A 19659-nucleotide genomic window follows, 5' to 3' on the forward strand; every position below is an offset into this window, starting at 1 on the left:
ACCGGGTATCACAACCGAGAGCAAATCAGGTGATCTGCCAAATCACTTTAAGTGATATGACATTTTCACCGTCCATTGATTCATCTCACAAGGACCTCATGGTCTTTGTGCATATTGTAGACAGTGAGGATGCCAAAGTGATTTGGCAGATCACCTGCTCTGCTCTCCCTTACAACCGTAAGGGAACCATTTTTTTCTCATGTTGGTAATCAATTGAGAAGACGGCTCTCCTGAATCATTCTCCCAACAATAAAGAAAATGATTTGCTCTTCTGTCCAAAAGCAAATGTGCCCCTATTGAACTCAAAGAATGGGATTCACCATTAGCTTGTTGCGTCTGGCAGGCCGCTGATACAGTGAGGCTGTTTGGATGCATCCACTTATTAAAAGATGCTGGAACACCAACTCTCTTAAGCATGCCTTCTGTTATAAATGGCGCACAGCATTCAAGTAATGACCTTTAGTTAACCTGTCTCACCCTGCACTTCATAAATACTTCAACGCAAAATATGACGGATGGAAATTTTGTTTACCCCACATCCTAGCTTGCCAACTTATCTTGCATTTTCTGGATAAGGAGCACCCAAAGACACCTTTAATGTGAAAAACAAGAATTTTATCCAACACCATCTAGCATTATAAGCATACAACTTCAATGGCTCATTACCACATGTGGCTTCCATAATAAACCAGGTCGTATGTGTAGATATAACACATTATTGGTTATATTCAATTCCTAAGGCATATCTAACTTGGGAACCATGCATCTCGCTCAGGAACAGAGACGTCCAATGAAGATCGAATACAGCAGAGAAGTCACCTGTATATAGGGTGGGCAAGCATTCCCGATGGGTCAAGCCAACAAGGCCCATTAGGTACCGGGCCAAAACCCAGCCTGTTATATAGTGGGCCAGGCTTGGGCCAGCCGGAAATCTACTGAGCCTGCCCAATAGGCTTGAATTATTTATAAATTTTTTTAATAATATAATATTTAAAAAAATTTAACTATTATACATTAACTTGAATAACTACTATTATTTATACCTAATTAATTGCAATGAGAACTTTATATTTGTTCATAATTACTATTTACATAATTAAAATTTAATTGCATGAAAACTTGCTAACCCATAATTTCAGTCAAGCATTTATGCATTTTAAGATTGGGTAAGGCCAGCTCTCGCCAGCAAAATGAGCCGCGGGCCATTGGTACTCTTCAAACCCAAGCCCATTAAGAACCCAGCCAGGGCTGGAACAGCCCGATGACCACCCCTACACCTGTAGATAACATGACCTATGCCCTCTTCAACTTTTCTCTTTTTGACAGAGTGCGGACAGAAACCCATTGGCACACAAAGCTTGCAATTGAACCTAAGAAACGAGACCCCGCAATAGAAAAAAAAAACAAGGGATGGAAAGGGCAAAAGGAAAGCTAGTTTACTTAATCAGAAAGCACAAGTACATTTCACCCGAAAAATCCTGAAACTGCCTTGCAGGGACGCGCAATAAGCAGTGTCGTCGGATGGAAACAATTCTAAGTTTATATGCAACCGATCTGCGTGGACTACACACCACTATCAATTGACTACACTTCACAAAAAGCCCACCTCAACCTCCATCTGAATGCCGAACCATCAACCAGAATATAGCTCCCAAAATGTGGTCCGGCAGAACCAAGATCAGCCATGTGTCAAATCGATGTCTCTATGTGAGCTTCTGATATCCATAGATCGAGATCCAGCCCAACCAGCTTGAGAAGCAACACCGGGGTTTTGGCTTGGTAGGATGCCTGTAGATCCAGCTTTCTCAGACAGGCCAACATTGGAATCCATAACAGACTCCGGTCGGACTTGATCGCTGCTTCCTTCCTTTGGTTGTGATTTCCGGCCTCCATAACTGAAGCTTCCAACTATTACCTACACAAGATAATCAAAGTTAAAATACCATTCGCCTGACAGGCCACCCCAATTTAATTACCGACCTGCTCATACAGGTTTTGCGGTATGTTAAAAAACCTATATAGATTTTGGTTGTGCTGACTGCTGTATGAGAACCTACATAATTTCTATGTGCATGTGAAAGTTCCCGGTGTTCCTACCTGAACAGGACTGGCAGCAATCAACAGACCAGCAACACCGCCACCAATGACTCTACCATCAGGACTGGCAAGAGAGACGCTCAGGCCACCAGTACGGCTGCGTGTGCCACCATTTTCCGACAACAGGTAAGAACCTGACAAGCACAGAATCTCAAAACGGCCCTGAAAAAAAAAAGTGCAGGGCAGTAGTTAGAAGATTTCATTGGCAGAGAAAAGCTAATTTCAATTACAGTCCCAAAATGTTGGTGCCCAGCAAGACCATTTTAAAGGTGAACATGAAGACGAAATTAGTATGACTAAATTTCCCACAAACAAAAAATATCGCCAGCAGATGCAGAAACATAAAGATGGACCATTACATATGTTTACCACAGAAGATTTTACCCTACAGCAGTTTAAAAGCAATCAAAACCTTATTACTGGCGCAAGGACCACTACAGAATTGAAGTCACAGAAAAAGGATGCTTGTCTAAGACCGGCCAATAATGGTATTATAGTCATCCAATATTGCATGCATCGCTTCATCAATCATCAAACATTGTAAAGCCATGGCATTTTGCATGCATCTGCTTCTTTGGCACGGATGTGCATGGATGGGTCATCAGTGAGTAGAATCTCATTATTCATGCACTTTTTAAGTGAGCCCGACCACACAAACAAACTCTCTCAGCCAATGGGATTTTCGTTATGAAGGATGCAAATGAATGATTCTGATTCCATCAAAGTGAAGCCGTTGAAAAGATGCCATTCACATCACAATAGGAAATGATTTAAAATAAATGAAACATGCCTTATCCATCAACAGTCTGACCTACTTGAAAAATATATGAGCATGCGAAGTTTCACTCATCGATATGATAGGTAAATTAGCACTACACAAAATATTTGAACACAATACTATCAGCAATTTGAGGGAAAGAAAACCACTAGTGAGATTCACAGCATTAGTTCCAGGAACCGATTTACCTAGCTGAGCAGCATACCTAAATTATTTGCAACGTTTGTTTAATTATCCAACTTGATTCCAAGTTGGTCATACAGTATGTCAAAAAAATTTATCAACAATCTTAGGACTTAGGGCTGCCCCACTGGGATCTGCTTTCACTTGGTCCCCAGCCATGAACTAAAAATATGGCCTTATTTGGTCAAACCAAGTCATGACTGACACAAGAAAATACCAAGATGGGGTAAGAAGGTTCCTGCAACCCTGTATCAGCAACATCAGGCATTTAATCAAGCAACACAAGACATGAATGAAAATAAAAGTGTCTGTGTACCTCGTAGGTCACAGTACCGCCAGATGTTGATGGTTGGCGAAGTGTCACTGTAGAGACAGCACCACTAGCAGACAGGATGCAGACAGCCCTAGGGCCCTGCTGTGAAAATGACATGATCTTTGTAGCTATATCCTGCAAAAGGTCAAAAGAAGGAACTTATAAAAATCGAAATACTGAAAATGATAATTCAAGGACAATATGCATCCATGGAACCCTAGAATCAATCCTAACAGCCCTCAAACAATAAGGTTCAACTCATGGCATATTCAATCAGCCTAAAAAGTCCAATTATTCCAATCACAGTATTCACAGAAGAAAACAAAAAGATGCAGAAAAATATCAAATTATATGGTCTCCATAAATAAATAAACCAGTAAACTGCAAAGATCCACAGTCAGTCTGTCAAAAGTTTATATATCTCAAGAAAAAATCACGATATTCTCCCATGTGTTAATCAACCATTCTTTGCAGTATAAGATAACAGTTTAAGGATATTAAGTAATCAACAAAACAGTGACAGTATAAGCTGGCAATATTGAAAAAACAAAAAGACCCAGAAGAAGGTTTGTAACCCGTCTTTCCTGCTCTTGCCTCTTGGACATCCACATCGACCACAAATGATAAACTGATTACAAACATATCCAAGAAAAGGGAATCTATACCCCCTCCAAGAACATCATAAATCAGAACATTGAAGTGTGAAACGCTGAAGGATTATCATTAAACTCACCTCTATACCCAACAGTTTATTTTGGTCACCTAAAGGTATTGCACTAGTTTAATTTATCCATAGAAGGGAAGTACAGAAAAGATTAAGACTATCATCAACCCAACTCAGGAGCTTTAGGGGATATATGGAACAATACTGAAATGTAAAGGGGTACTTGGCATTTATTAACATGTGGGCAGTAAGGGCCCTGACAGTAAGGGAGGGCCCAGAGCAAACAGTAGCATAGTATTCTTATACAAGCACCGACTAGTAGACAAAGATGACATCAACAATGCAGATAACATACAGAAACAAACTAGGAAGTACAGAAAAATTGCAAATTGTCCTTGCACAGAAATAAGTTAAAGTTAGAAAGGTGACACAATACAGAATTACTATGTCAATCCATATTTTTTCTTGTTTCCACCCGATACTCTCTGAGCCACCTGGAACCAAATGCATCTCTACATCAAATAGGATACGCACATCAATACAAAAGACCTAAACTGTAACACTGAGGAACAAGTAACAATGCAAGCAATGCTCATCTTAATTGTCAAGCGTGTGCTTCATTTCATTTATATTCTTTATTGTTTTTTATGAACTAACAAGAATGTTGTGATCTACTTTATTGAAAGAAACTGTATTATTCATATCCTACACAAATCTATTATGTTAAAGCAACCACTCAAGTTTTTGTGGATGATCTCCTGTGGACTTATCTAGCTTTTGTGATTGAAGGAATATTTCAGCAGCCAATGACCACCATGAGTACACTTTGGATCAGTGGTGCACGTATTGTACAGTATCGGGTGTATCATACAATACACCCCTGTATTGTTCGATACAGGGCACATTGTTCGATAGGGCATATCGCACGATACAGATGTGGTGCACTTAAAAGACCTAAAACTTACTTTTTAGGTTTTGGGTTTCAAAGGCCTCTTGAGCACCGATTTCTCACCTTGTGCAGAGGCTGTTATAGGGGAACTAGGCACCCTAGGAACCATGAGATCGACTTGGGGGCCAATTTATGCGCAAGGGAGAGAGCTTTTGAGATTTTTTAAGAGTGCATTTTAGCTCATTTTTTCACTCAAGAAAGTGGGTTAAAGTGAAAAAACCCTATTTTTTTTATTGAGTGTTATTGAGAGAGATGGCATCGGATGATCCATCATAGAAACCGATTAAAAATGAAATGAATTATTGGCAAAATACTTTTTTGGGTGGTATCTCTTAATTAAAGTATTATTTAGCCGATACACATCATAATGTTGTTGCATGTAAGTCAAGACAATTGTCAAATACCGTGAAATGGCAATACCAACAATTACTTGATGTAGTCTGATAAAAAAAAGATAAGAAAGATGAATGAGGCAGAATTAGAGTAAGGAGTCCTGGGAAGATGTGTATGATGAAGATGAGCTCCCTAATTCTGATCCTATAGACCCTAGCATAGGATCAGAAGTAGGAAGTTTTTCAACGAAGGAGAAAGGTGTGGCTGGTGTTGATGTTATTGTTGAACTAAAAGTATACGAAGAAATTCAAAGAAGAATTTTACAAAAATGCAAAAGACTTCCAACCATTGTTCCATATCCTAAAGATGATGATGATGACCCACTTGCCAAAAAAATGGCCAAAGATAAAGACATCATTGCACGGCAATTAGATGCAACACTGAGAAAATATTGCTCTAATGTTTGGCAAATAGACTCTAGAATATAGTTTAGTTTTAGGATCTTTATAGTTAAGAACTTTAGAAATGAAGACTCCCATGTAAGAAGACGTTGGTTAAATGTAATGTTTTTAGTTATCATAAACTCGTAGTAGTTTAGTTATGACTTATGACATTTTAGTATGACTTGGATGTGAATTTAATATTGTTAGTTAAGGATTTAATTGTCTAAAATTTAAATTATGTACTAAATGCCTCTTATTTACATTGTCAGTTATTAGTTGCATGCTTTGTTATTGATTTTAACAGGAGAAGAAGAAGATGATAATGATGATTGAGGTTTTATATTATAGATTGTTTATGTTTATGTAATATGAAAGTGTGAGTCTAGTGACATGTTCTTAATTGCAAGTCTAATATAGCTCATAGATACATTAATGAAGATATGTGATTTATGGTTGCATTTTGTGAAATTCATCATTATTAGATGTGTTATCATTTTTTCAATTTTTTGCTAATTTTCTTGATTTTTTTTTTTGGAAATTTAAAAAAAATATATTAAAAATTTACTATTCGATACAATCTAGACTAGTTTTTGCCCAACCGATAAGGTGGCGATGTGATACAACCTTGCTTTGGATGACTCCCTTCTGCCTCAACGGGACCAAGTTCAAATTCACTGGAACCAGAAAACCAATAGACGATGAACCACATCACTGCCACATGCTAGTCAAAACTGAGAAAACCTACCTTTCCACCAAATTCGAAAGAGATTGCCAATGACTGGTTAATCACTTCATTTAGATTGCTAAATGGGTTTACTTGGTTAGAAAGTGCTGTAAAGTTAATGAATTAAAAGCACATGAATGCCCACGTGCTTCAAAAGGACATGCAGTGAAACAAACATGAAGTCAAAAACAAAAACTTGTCTGCATCAGAATGCTTAGATAGATTGGAGTCACACCTCATGCTAAACATTAAGCTTTATTTTGTGAATCCTCTAGCAAATTTAAAGGCCAATAAGAATGAGACAACCTCAATCACATAGATTCACAAGGCATACAACATTAACCCAATGCTACTGGATATAGCTAATAAGATGTTAGGAATGTCATTGCACTCTCATTTTAAAACCAGAACTGCAAACAGGAGAAATGGTTAAAATGGGCAATAAAAAAAATGTGAGTGCAAACCTGGTCACATATTGACGATGTTAAAAATATTACATACAAGACAACTTTGCAGAAGCTTATTTACAGAATAACCCCGAATTTGTGAACTTTTATTTCCAGCCAAGATAAGCTTTAGCCTTAGCTAGTTCATCTCATAAACTGAATAGGGCAAGCAGTGCATACCATAAATCTGATAATAGAATCAAACTTACCTCTCCCATAGAAATCGTGATAATATGTGGAGTAAAGCCCATTCCAGCTGATCCTGAAAGCCATTCCCCTAAAACAAACAACCCCCAATTAGTCAATCAGAGAAGAAAATCATTAGCAACGAAAGCATAAAACAACAAAAAAAAAACATGTAAACACAACATAGTAATTGATCAAGAACAATGAAGGGCTATTATGGTCAAGAACAATTGTAACCTTAATGAAGAAACAACAGAATGTTATCTTCAAATAAAAAGCAATCATCTCAGTTAACTGTACAACAAAACATACATCAAGGCAAAATTTTGCATGTGATGTGAAGAAACTTCTTAAATAAAGGGTATCACACTCTATTCCACTCTTAGGATTGCCAAAAAGTAAATAATAGAGAAATGAGCAACCAAGAACATAATGAGGTACAAATGGGTGAGGAAGAACATAAATAGAAGATTTCAAGAACCAAGAAAGATGGGCATACCGCCATGCCCATAATACACCTTCGAGAAGTCCCACCCCTTACCTTTTCATTGAATTCCCACACAGTAGTCAGAGAGAACAAAATCATGGAATTTTCATGTGAGTAAGATATGAACATACCAAGAATGCTGTCACAAACAATTCTAGAACCCTAGAATGCAAAGAATATACATACAGTTTATCTAGTATTAAAAGCTAATCTTGAGGGTGTATCGTGCAATTTCTTTAGAAAAAAAATATTGCATTGTACAAATATCATACAATGCATGAAAATTCTTACAGCACCTCCATAACACGGTTCTGCCATGCTGTATTGCGCCATAGCATACACACTAAGTGTCCGTGTGACACGAATGATAGTGCACATAGTTCCAAAAGAGTTTTCCCTAAGAGAAATATTATTGAGAAATGAGAACATGCCCAAAGGCAGTTAAGAAACAAATTACTCCCTTTTCCAATGATCACAACAATCTCCTAGCATTAGAATTCCCATTCTAAGCAATTAAATATAGTAGCCAACTCTCAGAAGTCAACATTTCATATGGCATCTAATGATGTTTCTAAAGTCAGACTACCTTGAAGAGATTCTACCATAGTGTGCTATGTTTAACTCTTGCTAAATTGATTTATGTTGAGCACCTGCAAGTGTGGTTGGGATGACAACTCAACTGCTCTTTTTTCTCAGGTAACCTAGAATGTTTAATCATCATGGGTTCACTCATTTTTTATCAAAAGGTTTCTATCAAGGTAAAGGCTGAGGAGGCAATTCATGTAAAATAGAAAATTCAGTGTTGTTAAAAACGTGCCTCAAGCCACAAAAAGCTTGCCTCGAGGCAAGGCGCTGCCTTGAGGAGCACAACTGGTGTGCAAGGCATCATGAAGCGTGTGCCTCACGGGCCTTGAGGCATACATCTCAGATTTGAGGCCCAGGCGTCATTCTTTACCTCTTTTAAAAAGAAAAAGATGGAGTCTCTCTCTCTCTCTCTCTCTCTCTCTCTCTCTCTCTCTCTCTCTCTCTCTCTCTCTCTCTCTCTCTCTCTCAAGACCACTAGCCCATATGCATGAAGACATTCAAATGTGCATAGAAAGAAATCAGTCATAAATGCAACTCAGTGTTTGATATGCAATCAACATGCCTCAATCTCAATTAAGCTGCCCTTCCTTAAAGTTGGTTAGAACATGCACGTTAAAGCCTGTAGCAAAGTCTCTATGTCACGAAACTAGAAAAAGAAAATGGCCAAGCTCCCAAGATTTAGTTTATCAACTTGACAACTGGCAACCATCATATCATTTAATGGAACAAAGTAATAGAGAACAGAAAATGCAATCCAAGAATACATGTGAGTATTCTTTCTGATTTTCTAATGCTACTTTCATAAAATATAATAAAATAACCCACCATGCAAGTTGTTGACTCATGAAATACATGGTTTGCTCAGTAAAACTGCTAATAGATGTTGAAACAGGGTCTGAAGACTCTGAGCATTCACCTGATCCACCAGAGAACCACCACAAACTAGCTCATATCACTAAAAATATTGACCCAGTTTAACCATGTAAGAAAAAAAGAAAAGAATTGATCTCTCATGCATGTATCCTACCTATATGAAAGCCATCGCAGTGTATCAAGATTGCTAGGCACCTAATAATTCATAACCTGAGATCTTGGTGACTCCATGACAAAGACCTCTTCACATAATGGTTGCTGCAACTTCCCCACTAAATCACACCCTTGATATTCAACCATGTAAGAAAAAAGAAAAGAATTGATCTCTCATGCATGTATCCTACCTATATGAAAGCCATCACAGTGTATCAAGATTGCTAGGCACCTAATAATTCATAACCTGAGATCTTGGTGACTCCATGACAAAGACCTCTTCACATAATGGTTGCTGCAACTTCCCCACTAAATCACACCCTTGATATTCACAACAAGAAAACATATGCTCTGAAAGTTATAACAGCCAGAATTGACAATAGAAATCAATGGTTAACCCTTGTTGTTCTACAAGACACATGGCCATCAACCACATTACCTTGGGTTTCACCAAATTGATATTAAAAAACACATTGATTCACATCATCAACTCTCTTCTTACCTTTATTTTTTTTTAACCAATTACATAACGCATTTATAAACTAAAACAAAATAGATAGGTTGGCAAGATCAAGACAAGTTTCTTGGTTTTCTTATTTCAGGTTCATGATTACTCTACAGAATGCAAGAAGGCTTTAGTGCACCAATCGAACCATGAGAACCCAAGGTCCAACAAATTAAGGTTAACTGAAGTATCATCCAACCAAGATACCAACACCTTATCATCAAAGGCTCAGGAAATTAAGGTTAACCGAAATATCATCCCTCCGGGATAACAACACCTTCTCAACTATAACAAGCATGTATTTTTGTGCCAACACATACACATGCTCTCATACATTCGACTTTCTCCTACTTCAATTAGATAGTAAAGATGGCAAAAAGAAGCAAAAATCCCAACAGACCACATTCCAATTTTCAAATCAAGATGTCACAACAGACATGATAATAAGCACCAAAAGAGAATGACCAGAAACATGGATATTTTAATTTTAAATGTATGCTTATAAATTTCCTATCATTTACCTTTTTTGTATTTTGCTAGTCAGACTAGTAAACACTCCTAATACAAGTTTGCAGCATAAAGACGTACCATGGAGTCATCAGCCTTAGCATCATGTCCACAGTCTGCTTAAAGATACCCTAACTTCAATACTACACCTGTAACCTATGTCGCATGGATATGGATCCGGTACATAGATATGTGAGCTGACGGACATTTTAATGCGAGAGAAATTTGAAATTCAGATGATAGAGGTTTGAATTTGAGAGGGAAAAAAATCATTTTAGGACAAATATGGTAAAATATGATTTTGATCATGTGATGCTGTTTTGACTGTGTCAGGAACACCGAGTCAGTAAGCATCCGGATCTGTGTCTGATAGTCTCGACAGGCAATTTGAAGCTTAAGTGCCATGTCGCTGTGACATAAATAAGATCATAAAAGAAGTTAAGAACACAGTGTTGACTGTCTGACTTTGGTTTGACCATGTCCATGAAGTGTCATTGGTGTGTCGGAGTGTCCTATCATGATGACATGGGATAAACATACCAAGTGCAGCGTCCATGTGACATAGCCTGTAAAACCCCAGTTTTATTAATTGCTTGACCCTTCAGAAGCAGAACATTTCAATTTACCCTTGAACATATCATATGTTTTAATGCATAACAAGCATTCAAGTACTAGAAAGAGAGAACAATACAACCAAAGAAAGAGAGAACATTACCAACCAAAAGGCAGAAAATCCTGTTGCAAGAATAGGGTCAATATTTCAATGCAGAAAAGAGAGTAACTGAGCTAGGCATAATGCATGGATCCAACAAAAAAGACAAAAGAAAAACAAAAGGTAAAACATCCGAGTTGTAGGATGCCAAAAAATCCACAATTTACCGAGCGCTGCCAGCTGCTGCTTACTCCCAGACCCAGGTGGCCGCCCTCTACCCCGCTTCTGCAATGGTTCCAGTGATGGCGGTGTTGTAGAAGAAAGAGGTGACAGTGCTAATGCCATTGTTCCATCTGGGCCATATTTCCTCGGTCTACCCCTTTTTCTTTTCACTGGCTCCACCGATGCCATCGCTCCAGGCATGCCCATGCTAACACCATGAGGCGAAACTGTGGTGGCTGGATATTCAACAGGATAGGTAGAGACTGTACTGCTTACATTCGATTGAACGGTGTAACCGGGACCAGATATAGGGCGTATTCCTGCCTGTCCGTGAAAGCCAGTCGGTGTTCCAGAACCAGAGCTGGCAATACCTCTCTGCTGCATATAATACGAAGCTGACCCAGACATCGCCATTGCTTCCCTCCCATCCATGCATTTATTTCTCACACCACAAACTCCAGAGACCAAGCAAAGAGAAAAGAAAAGCAAAAAAAAAGGAAACAAAAACAAACGCTACAACGCTGATACCCAAAACTCCTCTTGATCTCATTCAACTACTCACGATACCCAACTGGGCATTTATGCTTGTAGGGCCGCTGCCAATGCACTTGAGCACTGCACCAACTCAAAGACGCAGACGGCAGAAGCAAGTGCATTTAAAGTCCAGGGAGCGTGTCAATGCTCAACCTTCAAAAACACACAAAGTTAACCCCATCATCAACAATGCAAAACTCATTAACTCGAGATCCTATACCATGGCATTTAACAGACTTTTCAAACTGAAGAGAACAGAATGTAATGCTTCGACTAAAATGCAGTAGAATCTCAATGAAAGACCGATTCTACTCCGTCTACTTCTCTTTTACACAGCGACAAATCTAAATCCAAAACCAACATAGATCTTCAAAGATATTAACAGGAAAGCAGAACCATGAACACCAACATCTTCAATATGATTCCATCAAGCGTAAGAGCTCTCAGGAGAGCTAAAGCTACATTGAAACCAAACCACACGTTGATCGCTAGAAGCAGAAAGCCATGAGGAATATAAAAGGAAAGAAGAAAAATCCATAGAAAGCTACAGCCATGAAGCCTTCGAAATTGATGACATTTTTGGGCAATATCATTCCAAACAGAGACGGGAAACAAACACAGTTTTAGAATAAAAAGAAGAGAAATTCGAAAAAGGGAGCTGAGCACCAGAAAGCATGATTTTGAATCCGTCATCCTACGCACGAAAACCCCCAAGAAACATAACGGAATCAAAATCTTTGTCCACCAAGTCACAATCCTGAGCATCAAAACTTCGAGGAAAAATCACAACTGGAGCCCAAATAATGGAAGACGTGAGAATTGCGAAGATGGCATTTTGATCGTGGAAACGAAACCAAACAGAAACAAACGATCGGCTAAGCAACAAGGGCGTTCCCTTTCCAAGAAAAATGGGTAGACCATTTTTATTTTTTATTAAAAAAGAAACAGAATATTTAAAACCAACAGAGAATCAGAGCGGAAAACAAATAAAAAAACCAAAAATTCCATCAACACGTCCAAAAACGAGGGAAGAAAACTCTCATGCAAACCAAAAATGACCCCAAAAAAATCCCAACTTTGAAAACCCTAACGTTCAAAACCTAAAACACACAGCTATCTTTAAAAAAGATGAATAAATCAATAAACAACACATAAACCATTTCACCACAACTCCACGACAACTTCCACGGAAAAAAGAAAACCCACCATAAACTAGAAAAAAAAAACATGACCAAAAAAAGAGCTTAAATGTTCCCCAAAAACTGACAAAAGAAAAAACGAACCGATTCCAAAATCTTCCACATGATTCAGAAACCGTGGAGGCTTCTAGGCCATCTTAGAGCGCACAAACGGCGATTTTCAAGCCGTTTCGACGAAAGAAAAGAAAAATGGCGACAACCAACATCTCTTTCCCGCTTTTATTTTCTTCCTGAGAGAGAGAGAGAGAGAGAAGGGCTGATGCATATAGCACAAGAAGTACCAATAATACAGCTCTCTCTCACCTGTTGGTGGTGGTGGTGGCACCCAGATAGCTTTTGTTGGTTCTGCAGCTGCTGGAGGAGGAAGAGGAAAAACAGAAAGAAGAAGAGGAGGAGGAGGAAGGCGCGCAGAGGCAGAGCATTCCCATTGGAGGACAGTGCCCTACGGGAGAGAAGGTACACCTACTACCCCTTTCCCTCCCCGCCCCTATCAACGTGCATTTTCGGACAGAGAGCTCCCTTCCAGTCCTCTTCACCCCTTCCTCTCTCTCTCTCTGAAATTACAGGAATAATAATCATCAATAATAATAACAATAAATAATCCCTCTTTGTTTTCTCCTATTCTTCCTTTTATTTGTTTTTTCTTCTTTTTTTAATTATCAGAGAGAGATGATGATGATGATGATGATGATGATGTGATTTACGAAAGTCAGTGAGATGGGGGATTATCTTGGATTAGGATGTGGAACCAACTTACGCCCTCGGCTTCTCACATTAATTACGCATTTGTCCTCCCCCGCTGCGTGAAACGGAGCTGTGCTTGTGCGGAACGAATTGACGAAAAAGACGCTGAGAGGTATGCGAAATGACATTTATACCACAGTTTTCTGGCCAAAATGACGAATTGAAACTTTTGTTTTGAATCGGATCGAAATGACGAAACAGCCCATTGTGTTTCTTTCTTTCTTGGGAGTTGTGCCGCTTTTTCGCTTTTCGGGCGCGGGAACACTATCTACTTCGGGTAAGCGGTGTTATGATAATTACGTTGTTGACCTTTTTATTCTACTCATGTAACCTTCGTACCCTTATGTTTTGTAGAAAATGGCACGAGCAAAAAGATTGCGGAACCGGGTTTGTCAGTTGGATCCGATTGGCATTTGGCCTGGTCATAATTCGGGTTGAACCTTTGAGCTTACGAAAATCGGAAATAGTAATACCAGACTACCACTCAGATTTGGACCGAGATAGACGAAATAGATCTGAGAAGGGCACTCTCAAATCTCAATGGTTTGGGTATCCGATTCATAAGGGTGCACCTCAACCCACCAACATAACGCATGGTCAAGTTTTGGTTATATCAAGTCTAGAAAATTGAATTCCAAAACACGGCCCATCTAATTTAAAAGAATATATGCGCAATACTCACTTTTTATTTTTACATACCAAATAAGTGAGACGGGGGCTGGGTTAGGTCCAATACCTGACAACAAAATTCATAGTTAAATGTTCAAAGTTCAAACCGGACCTCCATATTATTACTCAAGTGAGGTTTGGATCAATCCAAATAATATCCGTATACAAAAATTCTGATGTTTGGATTTGGATAAACTGAGGCACTTGTCACAAACCCAATCCATTAACAGCCTTAAAATATTCTTTAGTTGGCCTTTGGTAGTTCAAGTTCTGTTCATTATGGGTTGAATTGTGAGTATCGGTATCGAACCTGTATCGTTTGGAAAGGTTAAAAAATCCGTAATAATTTCCAATTTTTGCATTTTTCCTATAACTTTTTACCTTCCAAACGTGCCCCAAAAAGTATGCCTTCCTACCACATTTTGGCATTTTTATTTCATTTCAGATCACCGAATTGGTCCACAAGATATAAAATTACCTGATTACTCTTACTAGACATCTAGGCAGCGAGTAAGGGGCATATTCGTCATCACAAACGCTTTATTGTACAAAAAGATAAACCATCTTATGACCGTGCAGGTAATGCCAGAGAACAAGGCATTGACCGCTTGAAAATTACAGAGGTGCCACAGAGGCTAGGGTTGAAAGTTGAAAAACATGGGCCTTCCCTCGGAACTTGAAAATCCACCGAAACGACGGGAGGCCCACGGGTCGGTTTTTGTACGCTGGGCCGGGACAAGACCTGACCGACCCGTTGGTTCTATATCCACTGCGGGGTGTATAAATGGATCCGATTTTATTGGGCCGTTGATCCAAATTTGCTACAATATTTTCAAATATGGATCCCTAACTTATGATTCGACTGTGGATTCGAGTTTTGAAAATAAGATGAGGAAGAATCGTTTACGGTGGTTTGGACATATTTGACGAAGGCTTAATGATGCTCTAGTTATAAGGATGAAGAAATGAGAAAATATATTAGTTAAAAGAGGACGGGTTAGGCTTAAAAAGACTTGAATGAAGATAATAAGAAAGAATACCAATGCTTTGAACCTCACCAAGGATATGACATTGGATAGAAGGATTCATGTGAAAGACCCAGAATGATTTTTTTTTTGGTTCATATCGCCGACCCCATTGTTTTGAGATGAAGGCGCAATTGTTGTTGTTGTTGTAAACCGGGTCGGTACATTTTTGCCTTTACACGCTTGATTTCATCTTGTTTTACAGGATCCAACACTTCATATTTTATTTTTTGGATCAGGATTCAGCTCTAGTTCATAGAGCATCATTCTTATTTGGTTTCTGAATTCGGATTTTTAATAAGCAACCTAGATCCGTTTCAGATCAAACATGATCCGGTTCATATCTGGTCCATTTTGCACCTCCAGACTTCAGGTAGCACAGCAGTGTGCAAACGAGTGGGATGAATGTTGGATCGTGGTAGATTTGAATCTTCATAAGTCTGGTTCTGGATTATACCCTATGTAGTAAATTTGAATCCAATTCTGAATTTTGAATTGTTACCGGTTAAAAGGCAAGTGCATTACATGTGACAAGTGAGATTGCAACAGATTTGATTGGGCCTCTTACGTAGATTCAACAAAATTTGTTAATTCAAAATTCTCAATCAGGATCCAAATAAAAAATCGATCACCACGCAAGCCCAAACCCAAACCCAAACCCAAACCCAAACATACATTCATACTGTATTCAGTATGTACTCCAATACCTATATCCAATGGAAAGCACCGATCACAACTCAATTATGAATTAAAAAAACTTGACCCAATGCAAGCAAAGATTTGGATGTTGTTTTAAGATCCATATCCTTGGAAGAATGTTTCGGATTTGGATAGAAGGATTGACGGAATCCGGTCCATAAACGTAATTAATACGATTTCAAGGTTCAATATCGTCAATTTCCGAGATGGGAAGTAGTGGTGGTGGGGCCCAGGGAAGGAATCTCTGACCTCTGTGCGGATGTCAATGTATTTTATTTTCCTTGTTTAATGAAACGCTGCAAATCCGCGCCTTTTCTTGACGACTTTCATCGAGATTTGGGAAGGAATTGGACAGGGATAGCTGAGGAAGCGAGAGCAGCAGCAGGGCTAGATTACGAAAATACCCATGATTGACTGTGTTTTTATCATGATTTGTATTCTCCGACTAATCAATTCCGAAATGGATCGGATCCTACTACCCCTAGAAGGAAGGTATGGAGCAAAAGCTTTCATTTCTAAAATATTTTTTTAAGCATAACCTTGAAAACTAAAAAAGATTAATAATAAATGAAAAAAATTGTCCTTTTTTTTATTTTTTTAGATCCGATCCAATGTTGTCAATATCGTTTCCAATCCATTCATATTCGGTGGAAGATCGTTACAAAACTGACCTGAACTAGCTTATTTTTAAATAATTCTTAAAAATGGTGAAAATTATTTTTTAATATGTTTTAAAAAGCCAATTAAATCATTCTTTTTATGAAGGAAAAACATTTTTTAATCATGGTTCATTTTTGACAAATATTTTTTTCGCTATCACAAATTATGGTTGGAGCATGGAAGCTCGCGAGAGAAAAGTGGAAAATTTTTATTCCCTAATTTTCAAAAAAAGAAAATAATCAAAGTCATTTTTACAAAAATGTGACCTACTTTCTCTGTAAGCCCAACAAGTACAATTTGTATAAATCTAATGCCAAAAAAGTAGAGCGACAAGACAACGCATGCCTTTTGACAAATTATTGTATATCGCCTGGAAGCAACCTTGTCAGTATGGGTATCGGCCCTGTATCGTTTGGCCAACGATTCAGGTTAATTCGGCCGATACCGATAGTCAAGTGAATCGTTTTGAATCGGCCAAAAAAAAAAATTAATTAAAAAAATGTTATGTAACACCCGTTAAAGTCATTAAAATAATATTTAGAAATTTTAAGTATTTTTTATATTTATTAAAAAAACTGATTCAAGTGTAGAACGTATGGGCCGATACTGACAACATTGCCTGGAAGAACTAATGAAAGTATGGCACTAATGTATGTCAATTATCTTTCTTTACTATTTGTGCAAATTATTGATTGAATTATATAGCTGCCACTTTCTTGAATATTAAAACTTACCTTTTAGGTCAAAAACAATCATGTTAATTTGTCATGTGGGATCTTTTATTATGTGATATATAAATGTGTGTGTGTGTGTGTTTGAGAGAGAGAGAGAGAGAGTACTCGGTTGTGCACACTGTTTAAAAGTACAGAAGAACAGCATTTACTCCATTTTGTGTAATGTCCATTAAGATTTGCAATCAAACTAAATTCTATATTGAAGTGTCATGTCAGTATGTTGGAAATTTATTTTGAATGAACCATTCATCATGATAATGGATTTGGAATTTTCTGGTGAGGGGATTATTTATTTTCCACTCACTCAAATTCACTTCACGTATGTTTTTGTTTTTTTTTTAAATAAATATTGAATGGGTAGAAACCCCCTGATCATATGGCCTACCCCCGAGAGCTCTTCTTGCTAGTTACTTCCCCTTTTCCTCTTTGCTTTGGCCTTTAAGGCAAGAAACACACTACCAAAGTATGAAACTCTTGACATCCTTCAACTTTTAAAGGTGCGTTTGCCTGTCACGTTCCACTGCCTCGGAAACAGAATCGGACACTTCCCTCCACAGGAACACTTTCTGCAAAAAAAAGGGGGTCATTTTGGCATGCTCGTCGATGCAAATCGGTGGTCTCGTGTTTGTTTTGACATTTCGGGCCCCACGAAAACGCACACCCGTTGATGCATTTTCGCAAAAAAAAAAAATTTTGAGTTTTCCGTGACCAGCAAACGCCCCTAAAGCCTTTGCCTGAACAAAATAATGCATATGATTACCACCGAGGTGGTATCCCATGTGTTAAGAGATATGAGTCTCTGCCTAACCCCAGTTTGCCTATCAAAAAAAAATAATAATGCATATGATTATAAATACAACACCAAAATTGAAACTTGGGAATTTCAACCTACTTTCATTTGATATTATGAAAAGAAATTAAACTCTACGTAGAGTAACATAATCTTACTCCCCGGGTTTGATTCCCACCAGCGTGTGAGCGATTTTAACTGGTGGGCTCCGTAAGGGCTTGGGTGAGGGTGGCCCCCCATCAGGAGTTTACCTCAAGGGAAACATGCTCATTAAATGACCCGGTTCTTGGCAAGGGTTTCTCGTCATAAAAACAAAATCATCATATCTTATGTATGAGGTTGTGTCTTTTCATTTGTGTGTGCATGGTACCTAACCTAGGGACCTTATTTTGGCACACTTACAATTGACATGGATCTATTTTTATAAAGCAAAATACTAGCCTTTAGGTCATGTTGTCTTCTTCTATTTACTATATATGTGCATTAAAATTGACCCCAAAACCATATATTTGGCCCACTTCTAAACCATGCTTATATTTGCCTTAATAAAATTGTGCTTGTATTCTTGAGTATTCACCATTATTTTATAACACATTGGCATTGATTAATCCACTAACATAGTACATAAACTATGTGAGACATCATTAAACTAGATGTAACATTTGGTGGCATGATCCAAGCAAATAAAAGACAATGGTATTATGGTTCAAACCATAATTTATTATTTTATTTTATAATATACATACATAGATATGCACAAACACGTTTTTCACCATACCATGCTTATGACTGAAGAAAGATAATGAAGAGACAATGCAGTTCTGATCATGCCATATACTTTGTTGAGTATGAGGTAGCTGCCTACTTGGATCCGTGCTTATTGGGCTTCTCAAAAAAAATTTTTGTGTGTGTTTTTTCAAATAAGGTGTTTTACATATGCTTGATTTTATAGGAATGGACTCTTGGATTGTTCGATTCCTACATGCACATAGGTTTTTATAAGGTTTGAAAATCAACTGTCTACAATTTTTATAAATATTCAAGTAAAAATATTCATATTTTATTTATAAATAAAAAACACATTCAAAGTATTGTTTTCTAGCAAATCTACCATGCCAAATGCATCTGCAGAGTCAGATTTGTGGAAAAACACCTCAACCCCCCCCCCTCTTTCCTAGTAGGCGCTTCACTTTGGTAGGCACCTACTCTCCACTCATACTTTGTTTATATGATTTAGTTGATATTATGTGTTGCGGGCTACAAAGAGACCATTTGGTTTTTGTAGGTTGGTCCCGATCTATGGCTCTTTCCTTGTGCCTATTTTGTTTTAGGAGGGTAGTTCACAAGTGTAAACTTTCGTAACTTTATGGTTTACCCATAGATTGGCTAGTTCCAAGCAACCAAGATATCAAATCTTGTTTTCTTTCATCTATAAAACTAAATAGTTCAATCTTTATTTTGTTGGATCTATAATGAACCCATTGATCCTTGAGATTAGTGGATCA

The 19659-nt window shown here is 38.0% G+C and overlaps 1 protein-coding gene across 1 annotated transcript; it reads right to left on the reverse strand.

Moving 5' to 3' along the window:
* Positions 1–1413: 1413 nt before the first annotated feature.
* On the reverse strand, positions 1414–13425 carry LOC149813307 (AT-hook motif nuclear-localized protein 11-like). The gene is made up of 6 exons (XM_089992088.1): positions 13137–13425; positions 11106–11787; positions 7140–7207; positions 3375–3506; positions 2098–2259; positions 1414–1915 (listed from the first exon to the last, which is right to left on the reverse strand). Exons 2-6 carry the CDS (start codon positions 11530–11532, stop codon positions 1679–1681), a joined length of 1026 nt encoding a protein of 341 aa, XP_089848214.1. The 5' UTR covers positions 11533–11787; positions 13137–13425; the 3' UTR covers positions 1414–1678.
* Between the last annotated feature and the right edge of the window lie 6234 nt (positions 13426–19659).

Source organism: Nuphar pumila, chromosome 16, assembly GCF_984573655.1.
Source record: "Nuphar pumila chromosome 16, dmNupPumi1.hap1.1, whole genome shotgun sequence".
NCBI classification, from domain to species: Eukaryota; Viridiplantae; Streptophyta; class Magnoliopsida; order Nymphaeales; family Nymphaeaceae; genus Nuphar; species Nuphar pumila.